Genomic DNA, 22,090 nt, shown 5'->3' with positions numbered 1-22,090 from the left:
TGCTTTGGATTCTAAGTCCATTGCGAACAAGTCAAGTGCAACTGGGTCTTTGCAAAGTTCGAACGCAGTTCCCGTGATGAGGTGAAACAGCACTGGAGGTTTGCCTCAGAAGCCATCAGTGCCCTGACAGCAAAACAATGCTACTACAATTGCAAGAAAAAAGACTGCAGACTCTGTAAGGCGGTCTCTCGCAGAACTTAGGAGGAGTTCATTGCCTTCAGTTGTTACAAAATCTTCTACTCGAACCAGTGTTGCAGAGGCTAGAAAGTCAGTTCCAGCATCTCCGTTGCCCATTGGACCGGAGTTTGAACAAATCAACTGGGCATGTGACAAAGTCGGTTCCAGCATCGCCATTGGACCGGAATTTGAATAAATCAAGTGGTTCTCATGTGACTAAGCAAGAGACTGTCAGGAAGCCTTCTGTCAAGTCAGCATTGTCCACTTCATCTTCATCTTCAAGAAGGGTGACATCTTCATTGGACAGTGGCGGTAGAAGTACAGCCAGGAAGACAGTCTCAAAGGTTTCTTCCTCATCAGCTCGATCACCTACAGTTCTAGTGGACTGGGTCTTATCTCTGGATAGGAGTTCTAGTTTATGTGGACGTAGGAAAGCAGCAACTCCTGAGGGCCGGGATTCTCGGTTCATTGTCCTTCCACAGGTGGAAATCAAAACCGGTGATGATTTGGTAAGCATCATGGCATAAAATGTTAAAAATGTGTTAAAAATGTCGGTGGCGGTATATGTGTTATATGGTTTTGATTGTAAGAAAACTGCTTGTGGCGTACTTATTGTTTTCTTTTTACTTGTTATCTTTTAATTAACCTTGTAAGGCTTTGAAATGGTGCAAGACTGCAAGTACTGGTAGTCATCCCTTACGTACTGGTACTTGAGCTTCCCTTCCCCTTCTTTTCTCTAATGGCTTTCCTTGACAGAGACTTTGTTTTGGTATCAACTGGTACATCTAAGTATACCTTGATCATTTCCTTCATCATATCATTTCTCTCTTTTATAATAGTTCTTCTTGCCTATGAAAAGAATGTCCATATGTGTGGTCCACCCTTTTTTAGTGCTGAGTAGGGTGTTTGGTGATATGTAGAGGACTTATGCTTATAGTTGCTTGTTTTCCTGGGAATCAACAGGTTGAAACCGACTCCGGATCTCTAATACCTGCGTCGCAGGGCTTCTTCAGTATCGTATTACCAAAGATGCAATTGGTATATTCGTATCTAGTTGAGTTAGAATATATGTTAGACATACAGTATTACTTTTGCTTTTGTTTAGATTATCAAGTTGAGTTACATGCTGGAGGATCTACTTACAAGTACCAAATTTCAGTTGTGGACACGTGTTCCAAACACAAATTTATTCCACCTTCACACAAAAGTTCAAGAAATTATAAAGCAAATAATTGAAATTGTTGGATGAAGATGAATGAATGGTACCAAATATGGAAGTCTAATGGTTGAACAGATCTGGATAATGGATGATTTTGTGGTGCTACCTCCAAGCACCAAACAACAACAAGAAAATGAAGAATTTCACTATATAAAGCAGTTCAAGACTTTCACAAAGGAGATTCTTAAAAAGGGGACATCAACAATGACAGAATTTATGGACTTCAAAAGAAAGGTAGAAGAACTTGAAGAAAGTGAGATTGAAAAGTTGAAGAAACTGTACTCTCACCCGTTGTTACAATTAAGAAGATAAAGTTTTGGGTTCCCTTTGCTAGCATACAACAAGTTACATTTGGAGAAGGATGCACGTGAGCAAGGGGATCCTTAGTACCTTGGGAATCCACGTACAATGAAACTTGTAAACTTATGCACATCAGTCCAAGAGATTCAAAAGCAGAGAAATCAGTTGAAAGAGCGGTTGAATTGCAATATGGTTGTTCAGAAATCTCCAAAAGCAAAAAAAAAAATGAAAGTTTATATGTCGATAAGTTAAGATACATAAGGAATTGCATAATTCATCTCAATGAAGAGATCAGTAAATTATGTGCTGAATTGGAAAAGAAGAAAGAAGTCAGTTGTCAGACAAAAGAAAATACATGATCTTGGGTGATGCACAGCTAGCTGCTGCTGATTCCTCCTTTCCAATTCTTGGGTGAGATCATGTATTTTCTTTTGTCTGGCAGCTGACTTCTTTCTTCTTTTCCAATTCAGCACATAACCTCAGACCAATCAATCGAATATTGATTAATACGTAATCGATCAAACACTACTTGAAAATGAAAACAAAAATGGCTCTTCTGCTTAGAAATGAAATGTTCCAAATGTTCCTGTAAATTCTTGCTCCCATTGGATCATTTGTATCTATATGCATTAGGATCCCGATTCATGGATCTCTCAGTTCGAGAAATAAAAATAAGAGGATCGAACCATTTCTTTTGACTCTTTTTCAAATTTGATAAATGTTGGTTGATCGTATATATCTGAAAGAGGTTGACAATAAGTTCTTCAAAATTGACTATTTGTCCCTCTGTTAGAAGTGTTCTAGAAATGTCTGCGATCGAGTAAATAGCTCTACGAATGAATGGATCGGATCGAATTGGAAAATGGAAAGATTTGTACAAGTTATACCTTTCGTCACCCTGTTATTATTTAAAAATAAATAATAGATAAGGGTACAATTAAAAAACTGACCAAACACAACATTTATTGCTTCTAATTCTTAGTTTATTTTTCCAAACTTACCGAACGCAATAAAAGAAATTTCACCTGGAAAGGGAACCAAACGGGCCCTCATTGCTAATTTACTATACTACTAGATATGACTAATATGAGGGACTGTGGCTTCAACTGGCTGAGGGAAAGAGTTAAAGTTGGGCCTTGGCTCGTGGATCATTTTAGCATGACGATCTCCAATCTACGAGCAGGCCCAAGTTTAGTACGCTTTTAGACACGTGAGCACGTGGCAAGAGTAGTATATATAAAGCGTAGGTTGCGAACGCAATTGCTGAGTGTGAAGCTTTCGAAATCGGAAAACCTAGGTTAGGGTTTGGTATGGAGATTGAGACGAGGCCTTTGCCCAGAGTATTGGAAACGGCTGCGAAGTTTGGAAGGGTTTCGAAGTTTGGGAGAAAAGAGGCGCTCACTGCAATCGAAAGAGTTGGTTTAGATTTAAAGAAGGTGGAGAACAAAGGCATACAATTGATTCAGGGGGCCGCCGGGCAAGGAAGCGTGACGAAGGCGGGTAAGTCGAATTCCAAGTCCCTATACTTATGTTTCTCTGAGGTCATACGCGAATGTAGAGTGAAGAAGAGGCGTTACAGCGTTGGTGTCGCTGTTGAATCCATCAAACTGAATTTGAGCGACGATGGTTGCTATAGTTTTAATTCGAATTCTAAATTACGGCGAGAGGGTTATCAGGTCTGGGAGGGTGGTTTTGGTTTGCACTCTGTGGGTTGCACTTTGTTCGGCAACCCTCAGAGTATTGTTTTCTTGGCCACAACCGACATGCTCTCTTTGAATCAGAGTAATAGAATTTGGGTGTTTGAGGGGAATAAGGCTCGGAAACCCAAGTCAGAGTCCATGCTTAAGAGTTGCTGCAAGTATTTAAAACATCATCCCCTGCTGGTAGAGCTGCAAGGCAAACTCTATGCTCTCGCCACTGTATCCTGCCGCCGTGTTAACTGTTTCGAGGAATTCGACCAGTCAAAGCAGGTATGGGATTCTCTGCCGGATCCTCCAGAAGACCCAAATTTTCCTTCCAAACTTCTTGCACACCCTGAAATTTCTACCGATTTCTCTCTTGCAATCGCGGGCGACAAAATCTTATACTCGCCTCCGAATTTCCAAGGAGTGCGCTACTTTGATATTGAAACAAAGGAATGGAAAACACTATCTTCTATGGGAAATTGTAGCCTTCCCCTTCAAGGCAAAGCTTTCGTTCACCACCGTGAGAATGACGGTGGTTTCCTAATGTTTAAATATAATTATCTTCATAATACTATATCAGTCTTCCTCATGTCGCATCAATTTGAGCCCCTGCATACTTTGAAACCTGTGGAGCTGCCAGAATTGCCTCGTGGATTCCTCTTAGAAAGAGGCTACTGATGGGCTTTTGACATCATTGGATGGAGATGGGTAAATGGAATAAGATATCGAAGTCTACAAATTGAAGAGATCCTCAGTTCAAGACTTTTACAAGGAGGACACTCAATAAGGAAACATCAACGACAAAACTAAAGGACTTCAAAAGAAAGGTGGAAGAGCTTAAAGAAGGAGATTGATAAGCTGAAGAAATTGTACTCTCACCCGTTGCTACAATCACAAAGGCAAAATTTTGGATTTCCTTTACTGGCCTACAACAAGTTTCATTTGGAGAAGGATGCGCGTGATCAAGGGGGCTCCTTAATACCTTGGGAATAGACGTACAACGAAACTTGCAAACTTTTGGAGATCATTCCAAGAGATCTAAATGCAGAGAAACCGATTGAAAGAGCGGTTAAAATGCAGTTTGGTTGTGCAGAAATCTCCCAAAGCAAAAAACAGTATGAAAATTCACATATAGATGAATTGAGATTTAGAAGGAATTGTATAATTCATCTCAAAGAACAGATTAGTAGCTTATGTGCTGAATTAGAAAAGAAGAAGAATGAGTCAACTGGGAGACAAGAGAAAATAAATCATCTCAACCAAGAATTGGAAAACTTGAAAAAAGAGCTAGCTAGACATTTGAGAACGGATGTTCCATTAGATGATGAAGACAGATCCAACTTCTATGAGATGAAGAAAAAATGCCTTAGAGGCATCAAACAGTTTGAGAAGGAAATTCGGGATTGTGTTAAGAAAGAAGAAAGACTGATGGAACTGCAAGACAAGACCAAACTGAATAAACTTGAACATGTAAGAAGCTAAACTAAAACAAAATTATTTTGCGAAATACTAACCATATCATTTTGCAGCTATGAGAAGAGCAGTTGCAGATCACCCTGTAAATGTTGTTTCCACATGTGAACAATGATGTCTATAACTTCATGTGGTTTAACGACATTGAACCAGATCTTTTTGGTTCCAGGAAGAAGCAGTACAAAATTGAAGAATTGATAGGCAAAATTGACCGAAGGTTGGAGGATGACCGGATTTACAATATGCTGGCCAAGATTGACAGTGATCTTTGCATTGGTGGTGGAGGATGCCTGAAGATTAGGTGACAAAGACTTCACTATTTTATAAGAGTATAAGACTTAATAAGAGCATCTCCAGTTACAGAACTTACAGGTGAAGCAGAAAAAGGAAATAAAATTAGTACAAAGTACAAACTAATCCTCTTAATAATTATTCTACCTATTTAGAAATCTTCTAATTTATACACAAAATAGTGAAGTCTTTGTCACCTAATCTTTCAAGCATCCTCCACCACCAATGCAAGATCACTGTCAATCTTGGCCAGCGTATTGTAAATTCGGTCATCCTCCAGCCTTCGGTCAATTTGGCCTATCAATTCTTCAATTTTGTACTCCTTCCTGGAACCAAAAAGATCTGGTTCAATGTCGTTAAACCACATGAAGTTGTAGACATCATTGTTCACATGTGGAAACAACATTTCCAGGGTGATCTGCAACTGCTTTTCTCATAGCCGCAAAATGATATGGTTAGTATTTTGCAAAATAATTTTGTTTTAGTTTAGCTTCTTACATGTTCAAGTTTGGTCTTGTCTTACAGTTCCATCAGTCTTTCTTCTTTCTTAACACAGTCCCGAATTTCCTTCTCAAAATGTTTGATGCCTCTCAGGCATTTTTTCTTCATCTCATAGAAGTTGGATCTGTCTTCATCATCTAATGGAACATCCGTTCTCAAATATCTAGCTAGCTCTTTTTTCAAGTTTTCCAATTCTTGGTTGAGATGATTTATTTTCTCTCGTCTCCCAACTGACTCATTCTTCTTCTTTTCTAATTCAGCACATAAGCTACTAATCTGTTCATTGAGATGAATTATACAATTCCTTCTGAATCTCAATTCATCTATATGTGAATTTTCATTCTGTTTTTTGCTTTGGGAGATTTCTGCACAACCAAATTGCATTTTAACCGCTCTTTCAATCGGTTTCTCTGCAGTTAGATCTCTTGGAATGATCTCCAAAAGTTTGCAAGTTTCGTTGTACGTCGATTCCCAAGGTATTAAGGAGCCCCCTTGATCACGCGCATCCTTCTCCAAATGAAACTTGTTGTAGGCCAGCAAAGGAAATCCAAAATTTTGCCTGTGATTGTAGCAACGGGTGAGAGTACAATTTCTTCAGCTTATCAATCTCAACTTCTTTAAGCTCTTCCACCTTTCTTTTGAAGTCCTTTAGTTCTGTCGTTGATGTTTCCTTATTGAGTGTCCTCCTTGTGAAAGTCTTGAACTGATTAATGAATTGAAATTCCTCTTTTCCTTGTTGTTGTTTAGTGCTGGGAGGCAGCACTACTAAATCATCTATAATGCGGATCTCTTCAATTTGTAGACTTCGATATCTTATTCCATTTATCCATCTCCATCCAATGATCTCAATAACTTGTTTTATAAATTCTTGAACTTTGGTGTGAAGAAACAATGGTCCAGATGGCAAAGGAGGCGACCAGATCTAGAAACGGTTGGTGCATATATAATAGAAAATAAACAATGATAACCCAAGGGATATATAAGTCAAAATGTCTAGAAAATTTGCACCATATGATTCAATGGTATTTGTTTTTGAAACATTATTAGTTTGAAAGCTCTTTTGTCAAGAATTACCTAATCATATTTGGGTTTCCGGTGTAAATGACCCACTTGTCAGAATTTATTCATAGGTGTTCCCTGCACCTCTTTGGATTTACAATATGTTGGTTCTTGTTTACATGAGGTTTTCACAAATAAACAATGTCGCTTGTATTATCTGTATTAAAGTAATCCATATAAGCCCATTCCTGTTTAGAGTACCCATGTAATGTATCCATAAACTAACTGGCACATTTGATGGAAAATAGTCTTTTACTTTGACTATGTGCCTGTCTTTCAATTTTTTTCAGGTTTTTCTCAAAGCCATGGCAGAGACTGGGCAAGTAAAGCTTTATGGTGAACATCCAACATTGACTGAAACTTCACTTTACAGAGCAAGGCGACATCTTTTCAAGGTTGAAAGGTATACCACAACTAATTTGAATGGTTTTACTCCATGCTTATTAGTAACTCTCTTTTGGTTGAGTATCTCTTTCTTCATTTCTCAATGCACATGAACATACTCAGATACATACATAGGCAGGCATACATATTAGGTTTAGGATCATGTTTGTAATTGAAGGATAACTAGGAATGAATACAAGGATGTGGTGATGATTCAGTTTGTCATCTTGTGTCAATGAGAGTGATAAGAATTGAGAAACAATGTTGGCAGCATCCTTAAACAGATTAAAAGAGAGAAGGACTGGTTCCACTGCTCTACTCTTTGTTTATGAAAGTCTCTTTTGGGCATAGTCAATTGATTAATTTGTCTCTCAGTTTATGTTTTATTTAGGTTAGGCTTTCCTTGCTCCTGCTTTTCTATTTTTTATTTCATGTACAAGTAGTGACTGCCTTGCAACCTCAAATGTTGATTAGATACTTCTACACAAGTGTTGTGTTTGTATATGGAATTTTTCAAATAACTGATAATTTTGTAGGCTTCGAGCTGAACAGGAGGTACTGGATAGAATAGGTCCTTTAGCATAGTATTCAGAATGGGTAAAAGCACGGAAAAGGGACACTGAGAAGCTGTTCAGCAACATTTTGAAGATACTGGTGAAAATGAACAATACAAGATCTTAGATGGTTCTTATTACCTGAATACTATGTAGACTCGTTGACTTGGTACTCCTAGGGTGTTCATAGAATACTAATGTCAATTTAGGAGTGTTCTCAGTTGGGAGAGCATAAGTGGAAGTATATTTTATACTAAAGTCCTCAATTCTCTTACAGTGATAATGATTTTTTAATTTGTTTTTTTTTTAATTTTATAACACATTTCTAGTATTTGTTGTCAAATCATTATTTGTTAATGTGTCAACTTTTCCTTTTTATATCATAATCAGGCTTGATGTAAACATACAAATTCATGTCATTGTAACTACCATTTTTTGACAATGTGTTATTCAAGTTTTTCTCAAATCGGAATAGGAGGGACTGGATATAATAGGTACTTTAGCTTAGTTTTCAGATTGTGTAAGAGCATGGAAAAGGGACACTGAAATCTGAATATGTGTTGATGTTTTTTCATAAAGAAATGTAAAAACATGCATTTTATTATATTGACTCCTCTCTTTGGCCTTTGTAGTACATAGTGGACAGCTTGTCCTTGTATTGTACATAGTGGACAGCTCTTCCACAACTTTGTACTCTAACAAGGCAACCTCAAATGTGGATTACAAATTTCTACACGAGTGTTGTGTTTTTATATGGAAATTTTCAAATAGCTGATAATTTTGTAGGCTTCGAGCTGAACAGGAGGGACTGGATATAATAGGTCCTTTAGCATAGTTTTCAGATTGTGTAACAGCATGGAAAAGGGACACTGAAATCTGAATATGTGCTATTTTTTTTTTCATAAACAAATGTTAAAACATGCATTTTATTATATTGACTCCTCTCATTGGCCTTTGTAGTACATAGTGGACAGCTTGTCCTTGTATTGTACATAGTGGACAGCTCGTCCACAACTTTCTACTCTAACAAGGCTATGAATAAATTTTGTATATATATAAATATTTTCCCACTTCCAAGATAAGTGGGATTATCGAAACAGACAGATTTACTCCTTCCGTAGTTTGTACTTTTGTGTATGTGTACATGGGTGCTCCTTGCTTTCTTTCTCTTAATTTGTGTTGGTACTTGCTTGTAAGCCATAGTTCTGTTAATATGTCATTTATTTCCCTCTTGTATCTGTTAGATCTGAATATGTGTTGATGTTTTTTCATAAAGGAATGTAAAAGCATGCATTTTATTATATTGACTGCTCTCTTTGGCCTTTGTAGTATGGGGTGGAGATCCAGTTTACCCCACTGTGAACTATATCCAAGATCCAGATGAAGTGATTGATTACAGAGGCCCAGATTTCCATGAACCGACACCAAAGATGCTGTCTTTTCTGAGGTCAGCATTTTTCAAATTCCCCTCCCTTTTCCTTTCTGGAACATTGCTAAAAGGGTTTATGGTTATGTTATTTGTCATTGTGATTCCTAGTTTAAGGAATTTATGTGGTTTTCTTTGTATAATAAAAGCCAAGTTTCTGAACTGGGAGTGAAGTTTTGTCCTCGTTTGTTTGATCATGGTACAAAGTTCTTGGCTGGAGGATTAATGAGAGGATGGAAGTTGTTTTGTTAATTCTAGCATGTGTTTTGCAGGGATTGAGATGCACTTCTCGATAGGTCTGAGCTATGTAATCTTCAAAGATTAAACTCAGCACATGGCTGCTGATTTTAAATTGTTATCATCCAACTTTCTGTGGCTCCTTGTTTTAGTCTTTGTACATATGTTTGGTACTTTTTTTTTTAATAGAAGAATACAAGAACTTAGATGGTTCTTAATCTTATTACCTGAATACTATGTATACTCTTTTGTTTGGGACTTGATTATTTAACATTAACAAATCTGCTGTCTGTGATGTTATTTTATTAGGCTGTACTCCTAGGGTGTTCAAAGAATAATAATGTCAATTTAGGAGTATTCTCAGTTGAGAAAGTATATTTTAGACTAAAGTCCTCAATTCTCTTACAGTGATAATGATTTTTTTATTCGTCTTTTTTGAATTTTTATAACACATTTCTATCTTTGGTAAGTCTGAGAAAATAAATACCTCGTCTTCTGCTTTGCCATCGAGCTCTTCATGTTCCTTCATAATGTCATGTGAACTCTTTCCTATCTTTCTAAAATCCTCCACCATTTTCTGCTCGTCCCTTTTAACTAGCTTATCAATGAAATCTGAGGCCGATTCTGAAAGTGTGCTATAAGCTGTCCCCATTGAATTTTCATCGTCCAATTTGTTTATAGTTCCTCTTTTCACTATTTCTTGCAGCATTTCAAGCACAAACTGCACAAATGGGGCTGTGGGTTCTCTCTTGAGAACCCTGGTCTCGCAGTAGTACATATCTTCCCATAGCAGAGAAGCGAAGGCATCTGGATCTATTCGCTTGTCATGGAGTTCACAGTAAATCTTTGAAAAGGATTGCAATGTGAATGACCATCCCGCTGTAGCACTTGTAAAGCAAACATTCCCGGCAATAGGATCAATGAGTTGCACATTGTCAGCTATTGGAGAGGCAGCAATTATTTGGTCATTAATGGCTTCCAGAGTATGCCTTAGCTTACGGTAACCAGAAATTGGGGTCAATTTGCACAAATGGGGCTGTGGGTTCTCTCTTGAGAACCCTGTTCTTGCAGTAGTACATATCTTCCCATAGCAGAGAAGCGAAGGCATCTGGATCTATTCGCTTGTCATGGAGTTCACAGTAAATCTTTGAAAAGGATTGCAATGTGAATGACCATCCCGCTGTAGCACTTGTAAAGCAAACATTCCCGGCAATAGGATCAATGAGTTGCACATTGTCAGCTATTGGAGAGGCAGCAATTATTTGGTCATTAATGGCTTCCAGAGTATGCCTTAGCTTACGGTAACCAGAAATTGGGGTCAATTTAGGATCTGTTACCAATCTATCAATCTGTGAAATTAAAATTCATGTTAATATGTATAACAAGATAGTTAATGGAAGTATAAACAGGTTGATCAAACTGAAATAAAATGAGAAACAATGCAGCCCCATAGTAAGGAAAAATCTACCTTGTTTATTACAACAACAATTGGCAAGCCTTCTATGATTGCATGCTGTATGATGTCGGTATTTACCTGTTCACCAAAATAATAAAATTTTATTAGTAAACATAAGTCTGTTTTATCACAGCTAAAATTCTTCCATGTGTGGAATAACTTGGATTAAATGCTAGGTTAATTACCATCATGCATTCAGTGGCAGCATCTACAACCAAGACATCACCATCAGCAAATTTGAGGGCAGCAGTCATTTCATTTACAAGATCAGGGGGCTCTATGACATGATCAGCAGTCATTTCCTGCTATTAATAATTAAGAAGAGTGACATGATCAGGAGGCTCTATGGATTTGGAAGTTAGTGAATAAAAAAAAATGTGGATTTGGAAGTGCTGATAATTTCATGCAGTATGAAGTGTTTGGCAGATCCAAGATTTTAGACGCTTAACTTTAAGGCACTGAACTTTTCATCACTATGTCTAAATCTTGTTTTTATTTTTTATCAAACCAAACATAACTATGAACTAGATAAACCTTCATTTGAAATTAATGTATCATCCACTACACTTTATCAGAGAGCCATTACAAAAAACAAAAACTATATTTCTATGTTGTCAAAACATAAACCCTAAACCCTTGTCCCATTTCCTCTAATCTGCAGTTTAAACATATATTTAAATCAAAGTTTCCAGCGGAAAAAAAGGTAGAGTGATAGTGTGATACCCAAAAGACAAGAGAGAGAGAGAGATATACCGTAGAGAAAACGGTTAAGTTGGAAAGTTTGGCAGCTGGCGTTTGATCTCCGGTAGGTTGTCGGAAAGTTTTGGGTTTTGACAATCGGAAAGTTTTGGGTTTTGACGTGGGCCCTCTCCGTTTGAATAGTTAGTTTCAGTGGTAGGTGTATGTGTCAGTAGGCTTCTGAATGGGCTGGGCCGGCCCATCCCACAGACAATTAGGCATAGGTCCAAATTTGGATAACCATTCAGACTAAACCGTATATATTTTTACATTTATACTCAAACCCATTTTTTTATACTGAGGTCCAAAAATTGTGACACATCAGCAATAATTGATTTTTGAAATAGAAAATTATAATTATGCAATACCAGGATTGTCCTTCACATCGTTTTTGAACTATTAGTATATATGATCTCCTTAATTTAAGATATCTAATATGAATTAATTCAAAATATATTACAGATAATTATTATTTATAACAAATACATTTGTAGGTCTTCTGTACATCCATTCCATGATGGCACCGCCAAAAAAAATTCTAAAGCATATCTATTGTGTATCCCCAAATTAATGGTAATGGTTCATTCTAGGCTTCTAACAGCTATGGACAGCATAAACACAATTGGTACATTTAGTATAACTTATAAATACATGAAAAATATACACGAAACAAAGTACCAACTTATGGTTTATGTTTAAGAATTAGGTACCAAAACACCACAGTACATTTGTTTCCCTACACTAATATTTGGACTTTGCGCAAAAAAAAAGTACCAAATTAATGGTACATTTCATGACAACTATTAGTTCGTGTCATGAGTTACTGCAAAAAAATAAAAAAATCTCACACATATCTATATTAAATCATAAAGAGACATTAATGGCAATGGTTCATTTCGCTATAAACATAAACACAAATGGTACATTTACTAACTGATGCATATATGAAAATTATACAAGGAAACAAATGATTAGAAACCAACTGGCGTCGTGCATGCTTGAAGTTGTTCTCGGTCACCCCCTACTTTCCATTTTCTCTAAGAACATTGTCACCATCCGACTTCTCATCTCTATTATAGCTCCATCTTTGAACCGCCGTGGTATTTCAAAGATTTAAGATAGCAGTTCCAAGTATTTGAATTAGAAATAAAAAAAGATGCAAATATATAATGAAATTCTAAGTATTTGAATTCGACTTAAATTTTCCACTAAAGAATAAAAACGCTTAAATTCATCATACTGGTACGTATAGAAAGAAATCATCAATCAACATATGAACATTATGTTGTGCTTTTCTCATTGTCCTTGTCTATTTTCAGTTTTTCTCAATGTACAACAAATGTACCAAATGTACCAAATGTAGATTCATGTTTTCATTTATGCTTATTTTTACATCTTATTTGTCAAAGAGAAATGTTAAGGGCTTTAAAGTTCAATTGCCAAGCAGAAAAGTACTTGCATTTGCAAACAAACATGCACATTCTTGCTTACAATAAAATTGAACACAAGATAACTATTTTCATTACGACCTTTTCACTTTGACGCTCTTTCCTCCGTATTTTCTTCTCATGTTCAAGTTTTTCCACTCTCTGCCAAAAACATCCACAACATGGTATGATGAACTAAACTACAACTATTTGCAGGTGAAGATAACTATAGTAATATCTAAGTAGGCATTAAGAGGCCTCATTACTTTTTTTTTCTACTTTCAGAGGCTAACTGTTCTTCACAAACTTGGATTTCTAGCTGGCAAACTTTATATTCACAGATCTCCAAATGTACCAGACGTACCAATGCAACAAATGTAGCCACAAAATACTCCAACAACCCTCTATCATCCTAGACCCTTAGATCAAACGACTTCAAACCCATCCATGGCTCTGATGATATCATGCCAATAATACTCATCTCACCTACAATTTTTTCTCCCATCTGAAAATCACACCCTTCAATTCGTGCGGGTCGCACTTAACTTCACGTGTAAACCTTTCCCTTCAACGAAAACGAAGCACACATGGAAAAACTATTGAAGAACTCCATGAAAGAAACAGAGGGAGAAAGATGAGAGCAAAAGCGCTTTTGGGATTTGGCCTCAGCTGAGATTCTCTTAGGTAATCAAATTTTCCCCTTTTCAAACAATTGTAAATCAGCAGAGATTTCTTTTTTGGAGCTTAGTGACTTCCAGAGCACATTAAAGTATTTGCTAATTAAGATGCTCAGGTGCTTAGCTACCTTAATTAATTTATTTCACTCTGTAGCGGCCTACACTATCTATGTGATGCTTTTGCCAGATCTTAAAGTGCTTTATTTATATTATCCTGTCCCTGCTTCACATTAACATTTAACACTCATACAGTCATACTACATCTTAAAGTGTCATTATACTTTGATATAATAATCATTTTGAACCCATTATTCTGTTTTGGTTCAGGCTGCTCAGCCATCAATACAAAAAGCCAAAAATCAGGGCCTAAAATTAACTAATTAATTAGTACAAGTCATGCTTTGGGGGCCAAAATTGATGGGATTGTGAAGTGACCCCCTTTAATTATGAGCACCGATTCTTAGCTGGACCTCAAATATGTTAATGCATCATTAAACAACATGCTGCATATTAAGACTTTTCCGGTTTGCATATAAAACTGTATCAAAAATGATTTAGCTTCCCATTAATTAATTTTGTTTTAGAAAATTGAATGCTCATTATAGTATATACATGTGTATAAGAGTAAATAAGGGCTTACACAATGTGGTCCATAATGCATTGAGTATAAATTCCAAACACCCTTTATGCAGACATTTATCCCCAAAAGAAGACACGTTATCATTTATCCCAAAGCTTGAATAAATGAATGGCCTTTGACCCCCAGGAGGTGGGGGGAGATACCCAGGTAGAGAGGGATTAGAGGGATTTGACTAATTGGGGAACAAAGTTGATTACTGTAGATGATAGGGATTTTGACTTGGAATTAAACAATTTGATTATTGGTGGACTATGCAGGCATTTTTCACTAAGTTAACGTAGATGATATAGAAATGATTAGGGATGCTGGCAGCAAATAAACATCACAAGTAATCTAACAAATTTACTAATCATCAGGGGTTTTGGTTGTGTGTTGGTCAACAGTGTATGTCACCCAAAACATGATCAAGAAAATATCTAAGCAATGCTGGTTTGCTTTCTTGCCTCGCCCCTTACCAACATTAATTTTCTTGAAGAATCACATACAAAAGCTGAAACAGCAACATCAGGTCAACTGTGTTTGATTCTGTGTTTCTGTCTTTCTAGCATTGTTTGCTCTGTGGACGCTCATTTTGAGAAGGGACAATAGTCACTAGTGGCTAATCCTTTTTTATTATATTAATGGCCATCATTAATTAAGTGCCCTTTCAACCTTTCCTTTTCTTAATTAGTCATGTTCTTACAACCACAGTCATGATTAACACTTGGGCTCCACACTAATCATCTACTATATATTAGTCTTGCCTGCCCATTGGTGTCATTGTTGTTAATTATGTACTTTTCTCTATATTCTGTACATCTAGTTTGTATAAACTGAAATCTTGATTTATTGTCCAATCAGGACTAAATATGCATGTAAGTTCAATTGTCTTGTCTTGTTTTTGTCCATGTCCAATTAGAGGCGTACATGCATCTACGTGTTGCTTTTGCATGATGCTTACAGTGTTTAATTTATTTAAAATTTGGAATAACACGCCTTAAATTCAATATGAATTTAACAAGTTATAATTGACCATTATTTTATACAAATTATAAGATGACATGACCTAATTTTAGCAAGATCAAATATTATGAACAAGACGGATTCATAAAATTTGGCTAGAAAAACATATTAATTGGATTAGCATTGAGCTTAATTTATATGGTTTAAGTTAGCTAATTGCTTTATCTTTATTTGTCATCCCATGTTGAATGTAAGGTTGCACTGGTTGAAGGAAGCTCCCAATATATGGATATGCATGAATGAATACTCGGTGAAGAAATATGCTGATTTGGTCATATACCAAGTTGAGCTTATCCTAATCCCTTATTGCCTTATGCAACCACCACAAACAATTGGGTGGGCTTGAGTTGAGTCATCTCATCTCAAAGCTTTTTCAGTATGGGCTATATTTATTTAATCATCATGATTATCCATGAACAAATGAGTCTCATCAAGACCCATTTTCAAACTTCAAAGTTGCATGCACCACACCAAAAGTGCTTGCTACTTTAATTTAGATTTGTATAAGAAATTTGGGATTAGGTTTCACGTCATTTATCAAGAATGGAGCAGAAGAAGCCTATTTCTCAGTTATCAGTACATGGTCCATAAGAAAAATGAACTTGACATAGAATTGGAACTAAAAACTTAGTCTTCTCAAGTGAGTTTCCACTTTCCACTAAATTTTTATGTGCATGCCAAGAATATAATATTTTTATTATTATTTTATATTTATCTGTGCGTATGGTGGAACTGGAAAAAGCCAGAGAAGGAACAATGGTCCAGATGGCAAAGCAGGCGACCAGATCTAGAAACGGTTGGTGCATATATAATAAAAAATAAACAATGATAACCCAAGGGATATATATAAGCCAAAATGTCTGAATGTCTAGAAAATTTGCACCATATGATTCAACAGTATTTTATTTTGAAACATTATTAGTTTGAAAGCTCTTTTGTCAAGAATTACCTAATCATATTTGGGTTTCTGGTGTAAATGACCCACTTGTCAGAATTTATTCATAGGTGTTCCCTGCACCTCTTTGGATTTACAATATGTTGGTTCTTGTTTACATGAGGTTTTCACAAATAATGAATGTCGCTTGTATTATCTGTATTAAAGTAATCCATATAAGCCCATTCCTTTTTAGAGTACCCATGTAATGTATCCATAAACTAACTGGCACATTTGATGGAAAATAGTCTTTTACTTTGACTATGTGCATGTCTTTCAATTTTTTTCAGGTTTTTCTCAAAGCCATGGCAGAGACTGGGCAAGTAAAGCTTTATGGTGAACATCCATCATTGACTGAAACTTCACTTTACAGAGCAAGGCGACATCTTTTCAAGGATGAAAGGTATAATCCACAACAAATTTGAATGGTTTCACTCCATGCTTACTAGTAACTCTCTTTTGGTTGTTTGTCTCTTTCTTCCTTTCTCAATGTACACGAACATACTCAGATACATACATAGGCAGGCATACATATGTAGGTTTAGGATCATGTTTGTAATTGAAGGAAAACTAGGAATGAATACAAGGATGTGGTGAAAATTATTGATTCATTTTGTCATCTTGTGTCAATGAGAGTGATAAGAATTAAGAAACAATGCTGGCAGCATCCTTAAACAGATTAAAAGAGAGAAAGGCTGGTTCCACTGCTCAACAATTTGATTATGAAAGTCTCTTTTGGGCATAGTCAATTTTGATTAATTTGTCTCGCAGTTTATGTTTTATTTAGGTTAGGCTTTCCTTGCTCCTGCTTTTCTATTTTTTATATCATGTACAAGTAGTGTGCCTTGCAACCTCAAATGTTGATTAGAAACTTCTACACAAGTGTTGTGTTTTTATATGGAATTTTCAAATAACTGCTGATTTTGTAGGCTTCGAACTGAACAGGAGAGACTGGATAGAATAGGTCCGATAGCATACTATTCAGAATGGGTAAAAGCATGGAAAAGAGACACTTCTCGAGAAGCTGTTCAGAAACATTTTGAATTTTGAAGAGACTGGTGAAAACGAAACAACTCAACTAATTGAAATGTTCTGTCATCAAACAGATTGAGAGTATCGCATAATGATGGGGACTGATATCCGTATACCTAGGGATCCTTTAGCAATGCGCATGCAGGAGGATCAAATAAAGCAAAGTATTCACTCCAAAGCTGATAATTTTGTGCCTTATTTATCTGTCTTTCATTCTTTATATCACTATTCAATCATCTCAATCTATGAAACAGTTCAGTTCTTCTGGATAATCTTTTTGAATTTAGTTTAGTGTATTGGTCAAAACAATGATTGCATGTTCCCCTTGGTGGCCAATATATTATAGAGGATTTTTAAAATTATACGGGAGAGGGGGAAGACATTCTTTGAGATATAAGATTTTGGATTCTTTGAGATAAGAGTGAAATCTTGGACGTCACCTTGGGCATCGGTTTCTCTTGAGTTTTGGGATTTATCGTTTTATGTTACTCTTGTAGATTGGAGGACTGCATTTTAATAGTCTTCATTATCATTTTGAGGAAATTACAGATTTAGTCCAGTTATTTTATACCTAGTTCAATTTTGGTCCACAATTTTTTTCAAGTTCTGTTTTGGTCCATTAATTGTTTCACTTGTTCAATAAAGGTCCAGATTTGTTTTCTCAAATTTGGCCTGCTTTTTACCCTATCAAATCTCACCCAAATTCAGCAAATATATACTTGTTTTAAAGCTATGCATTTCTTCTTTACAACCATATAAAGATCATTCAAATTGGAGTTCTAAAACTCAAGATAATTGACCCTAAAGTAGGGTACCCAAAACTGCCAATTTTTCAAATTTCACCAAATCTCAATTCTCTTAGATTATAATACTCCAAATTTGTTTTTATGACTAAGAAATGATGAAATATAACTTATACTTCAATTATAATTGAAGAAAACACAACCCAAAAGATTTAAAGTCACAAATCTGGATCTTTATTGAACAAATGAAACAATTAGTGGACCAAAACAGAACTTAAAAAAGATCGTGGACCAAAATTGAACTAGGTATAAAATAAGTGGACCAAATTTGTAATTTCCTCTTATCATTTTTGTGTATTTTATTGGCTGGTTGGTAAGAAGTTATAAGTCCTTGTATTGTACATAGTGGACAGCTTGTCCACAACTTGGTACTCATACAAGGCTATTAATAAATTTTATACATATATATATATAAATCTTTTCCCACTTCCAAGATAAGAGGGATTATAGAAACAGACAGATTTACTCCCTCCGTAGTTTGTACTTGTGTGTATGTGTACATGGGTGCTCCTTGCTTTCTTTCTCTAATTTGTGCTGGTACTTGCTAGTAAGCCATAGTTCTGTTAATATGTCATTGTTTTCCCTCTTATATCTGTTAGATCTGAATATGTGTTGATGTTTTTTCATAAAGAAATGTAAAAACAAGCATTTTATTATATTGACTGCTCTCTCTGGCCTTTGCAGTATGGGGTGGAGATCCAGTTTACCCAACTGTGAACTATATCCACGATCCAGATGAAGTGATTGATTATAGAGGCCCGGATTTCCATGAACCGACACCAAATATGTTGTCTTTTCTGAAGGAGGTCAGCATTTTTCAATTCTCCTCCCTTTTCCTTTCTGGAAAATTGCTGAAAGAGTTTATGGTTAGGTTATATGACATTGTGATTCGTAGTTGAAGGAATTTACTGTGGTTTTCTTTGTATAATAAAAGCCAAGTTTCTGAACAGGGAGTGAAGTTTTGTCCTTGTTTGTTTGATCATGGTACAGAGTTCTTGGCTGGAGGATTAATGAGAGGAATGGAAGTTGTTTTGTTAATTCTAGCATGTGAAATGCAGGGACTGGGATGCACTTCTCCATAGGTCTGAGCTATGTAATCTTCAAAGATTAAACTCAGCACATGGCTGCTGATTTTAACTTGTTATCATCCAACTTAATGTGGCTCCTTGTTTTAGTCACTGTACATATGATTGGTATTGAACAATACAAGAACTTAGATGGTTCTTATTACCTGAATACCATGTAGACTCATTGACTTGGGCCTTGATTATTTAACATTAACAACTCTGCTGTTGGTGCTGTTATTTGATTAGGTTGTACTCCTAGGGTGTTCAAAGAATTCTAATATCAATGTAGGAGTGTTCTCAGTTGGGAAAGCATAAGTGGAAGTATATTTTAGACTAAAGTTCTCAATTCTCATGGTGATAATGATTTTTTTACCTGACTTTTTTGAATTTTTATAACACATTTCTATCATTATTTGTTTTTTGTTATATGACTTGCTGAATTTTTCTAACATCTGTTGCAACATTTTTTACTTACTATCTTCATGTCTTAAGTTCTGACTTTCCTTCTTTGATCAGCATGGAAAATTCATATCAGGGGAGGAGCTTGAGAAAATTCTGTCAAACGAGAAGACTGAAGAGCTGGAGGTAACCAATTGAAAGTGTCAACTTTGATTTGTCCATTAAAATTTCTCCAAATTTTAAGTGGATAGATTATCTTGTGCAGCAACTTGCATAAGAGCAAGTTTGTAATAGTTCTCAATTTTTTGTTGACAAATATGTAATTTTTTGTTAGCACATGAAAATCAGGCTTGAAAGGAACATGCGATAGTGTGTTTTGGGCAATACATCTAATTTAATCATTCCTGATTTAACTCTTAATATTATGCAATAAAAGCAGGCACCTGATATGGATGATGCTATGGCACGAACTGTTGACATTGGCGAAAATGATGTAAGTTTGATTGTTCATGTACATTAGATCCATAATTTCATTTTCTTACATTGATGCTGAGGCGCCTTAGATGCAGTTGTCCAGCGTACTACTCGTCCATTATGGTTGTTACATGTGTAATCTCATTTGAAACTGCTTGTGATAGGATGAACAAGGGGAGAAAATCACACGCAATTGGAGTGTTTTGAAAAGTACCCCTGAACTTAACAAGTCAAAGGTGATTCTCATTTCCCACGGCATGTTTTTGTTTTTAACATTTGATTTTTTGAGAAGAGCACGTTCATATATCTATATGTCATTATGGACCAGAAAAGGAAAAATCCATTGCAATTAAAAAGCTTTATGTGGCACAAATTATATCTAAACATTGCAACATCTAAAAAACAAAAGATCTCCTTCCTAGCCATACTTTCATTAAATGTGGCTTTCCACTGAAATATGTATCTTGGAGATCGACTATGGAGTTCTATTTACTCCTTCATATTCAATGTCCACTTCCCTCTTTTTCCTGCTTAGATTGAAATCCTTTAGTTTACATACACTTACAATTGAGTCCTTGGGTTTCTGAATTGTAAAAAGTACTTTGAATCATTTCTAATTTCTGGCCAAAAAAAAGATCACTGCTATTTGACTGACCATTTCTAAAAACTTGAGGCATTTCAAATTGTTTGTTGGCATGGACAAAATCAAGGAAAACCTCTGAAAGTAGACGATCTTCGGTCTGTTCAAGAATTTGTTTTGGTTATCTATACCCTTTAATTAGTAGCATCTCACTAGACAGCAACAAAAGAGTATAAGGACACCGTCATTTGAATTATTATATGCTAGCTTGCTCGTAGTTCAACTTGCATCACATATGTCTACAGTCTACATGCTTAACATTTCTTTTCCATTTTAAGAAAATGCATTTTAATGTATTTTACTCTCAATCTTGCAGGCTAAACCCAAAAAGGAGGATCCATTGTCTTTGGAAGAGGCTGTGGAAGATTCAGAGAACTTAACTGATTTTCTTATGGACTTTGAGGAAGACCAGTAAATATATTCATCCTTTGGAGGTTTTTGGTTTCTTGAAATTCAAAAGGCATAGCCAATGATATGAATGAGACAAAAGGTTGGTCAAGCAGTTTATCAATCGTTCTAGTTGTCTGCACTTAAAGTTGATGCTGCCAAGTACATTGAATTTTGAAGATGGCCTCGCTGTCCAGTGTGCTGGGAGTGGGTTGGGTAGATTTCAGTTTGAAGTTGTGTTGCTTCAGAGAAACTGTACATTTTTCAAGTTATTAAACATATACAAAATCATTCCTATGATGTAGGTCTCCTATTTTCAATTGGTTAATTGGTTAGCTGCGTGAACTAAGAAAAATTCTTGTATGCAATAGGTGTATACAATACCCTTCTCACGTAATAATTAGTCACATGATCAGATCAGTATGTGAGGAGGTGTAACTACAGAAGCTTAAAACGCAGATAATAGTTCATTGATTTTTCTTTCCCTTTTTTCTTGCTGAAGGCAGAACAAGATTATCATTCATTGCTAATTCACTACTAGATATGAGGGACTCTGGCTTCAACTGGCTGTGCTGCTGAGGGAAAGAGTTGAAGTTGGGCCTTGGCTCGTGGATCATTTTTGCATGACAATCTCCAATCTACTAGCAGGCCCAAGTTTAGTACACCTTTGGTTCTAGCAGCCCAGACACGTAGACAATTCGCATAGCGTCATGGCCCAAAACCAGGTATTAGTCATTATGTCAATAAGATTCAACTATTCAAGCATGGTTATAGGAGGCTCAAACTTCAAACTTGTACCATGTTATCCTGCTCATGTGGAGCAAAATTTTTTCAATGTGACCGATACACCATTATGTGGTCTAACTAATCTAATGTGTAATGATATTATTTGATGGTATGCTTATATTAGTAGGGTATAATATTAATAACATCTGCCAATATTATAACACATACTGGTTGCACTACGTAATGGTATATCGATTACATCAAAAAATCTCTTCATGTGGAGGTCAAACATTTCCAGTATAGGTGAACCCCATATAGGATATTAGTCGGATCAATATCATTTAAGACATGTGGGTTTCACAAAATTATAAAGTTAAATGAT

The 22,090-nt window shown here is 35.9% G+C and overlaps 1 protein-coding gene and 1 pseudogene across 14 annotated transcripts; both read left to right on the top strand.

The window, feature by feature from the left end:
• Nucleotides 1-2,976: 2,976 nt before the first annotated feature.
• On the top strand, nt 2,977-10,691 carry LOC147297178 (uncharacterized). Of its 13 annotated transcripts, none has more exons than XR_015120010.1 (5): nt 2,977-3,196; nt 6,996-7,108; nt 7,626-8,137; nt 8,973-9,090; nt 10,013-10,691. XR_015120010.1 is itself a non-coding variant. In XM_086229941.1 (5 exons), exons 1-3 carry the CDS (start codon nt 3,007-3,009, stop codon nt 7,658-7,660), a joined length of 789 nt encoding a protein of 262 aa, XP_086086067.1. In that variant the 5' UTR covers nt 2,977-3,006; the 3' UTR covers nt 7,661-8,137; nt 8,973-9,090; nt 10,013-10,691. The 13 variants fall into 13 exon arrangements, 12 of the variants coding, with proteins under 12 accessions (XP_086086067.1, XP_086086065.1, XP_086086066.1 ...); XM_086229941.1 differs by having other exon boundaries at nt 2,977-3,666; nt 7,645-8,137; XM_086229939.1 differs by having other exon boundaries at nt 2,977-3,666.
• A 5,098-nt stretch (nt 10,692-15,789) lies between these two features.
• LOC147297177 (protein PLASTID TRANSCRIPTIONALLY ACTIVE 12, chloroplastic-like) lies at nt 15,790-21,397 on the top strand (annotated as a pseudogene). The gene is made up of 9 exons (XR_015120046.1): nt 15,790-15,822; nt 15,878-16,042; nt 16,471-16,583; nt 17,110-17,376; nt 18,700-18,821; nt 19,599-19,667; nt 19,921-19,974; nt 20,120-20,191; nt 20,912-21,397. The product of XR_015120046.1 is annotated as a protein PLASTID TRANSCRIPTIONALLY ACTIVE 12, chloroplastic-like (transcript).
• Nucleotides 21,398-22,090: the final 693 nt, after the last annotated feature.

This window comes from Dryas octopetala, chromosome 1, assembly GCF_963921425.1.
Source record: "Dryas octopetala chromosome 1, drDryOcto1.1, whole genome shotgun sequence".
NCBI classification, from domain to species: Eukaryota; Viridiplantae; Streptophyta; class Magnoliopsida; order Rosales; family Rosaceae; genus Dryas; species Dryas octopetala.
This window is presented reverse-complemented; position numbering and strand designations above follow the sequence as displayed.

What these genes read in the sequence shown, in the direction of transcription:
- LOC147297178 (XM_086229934.1), top strand. Translation starts at nt 3,007, where the DNA reads ATGGAGATTGAGACGAGGCCTTTGCCCAGAGTATTGGAAACGGCTGCG.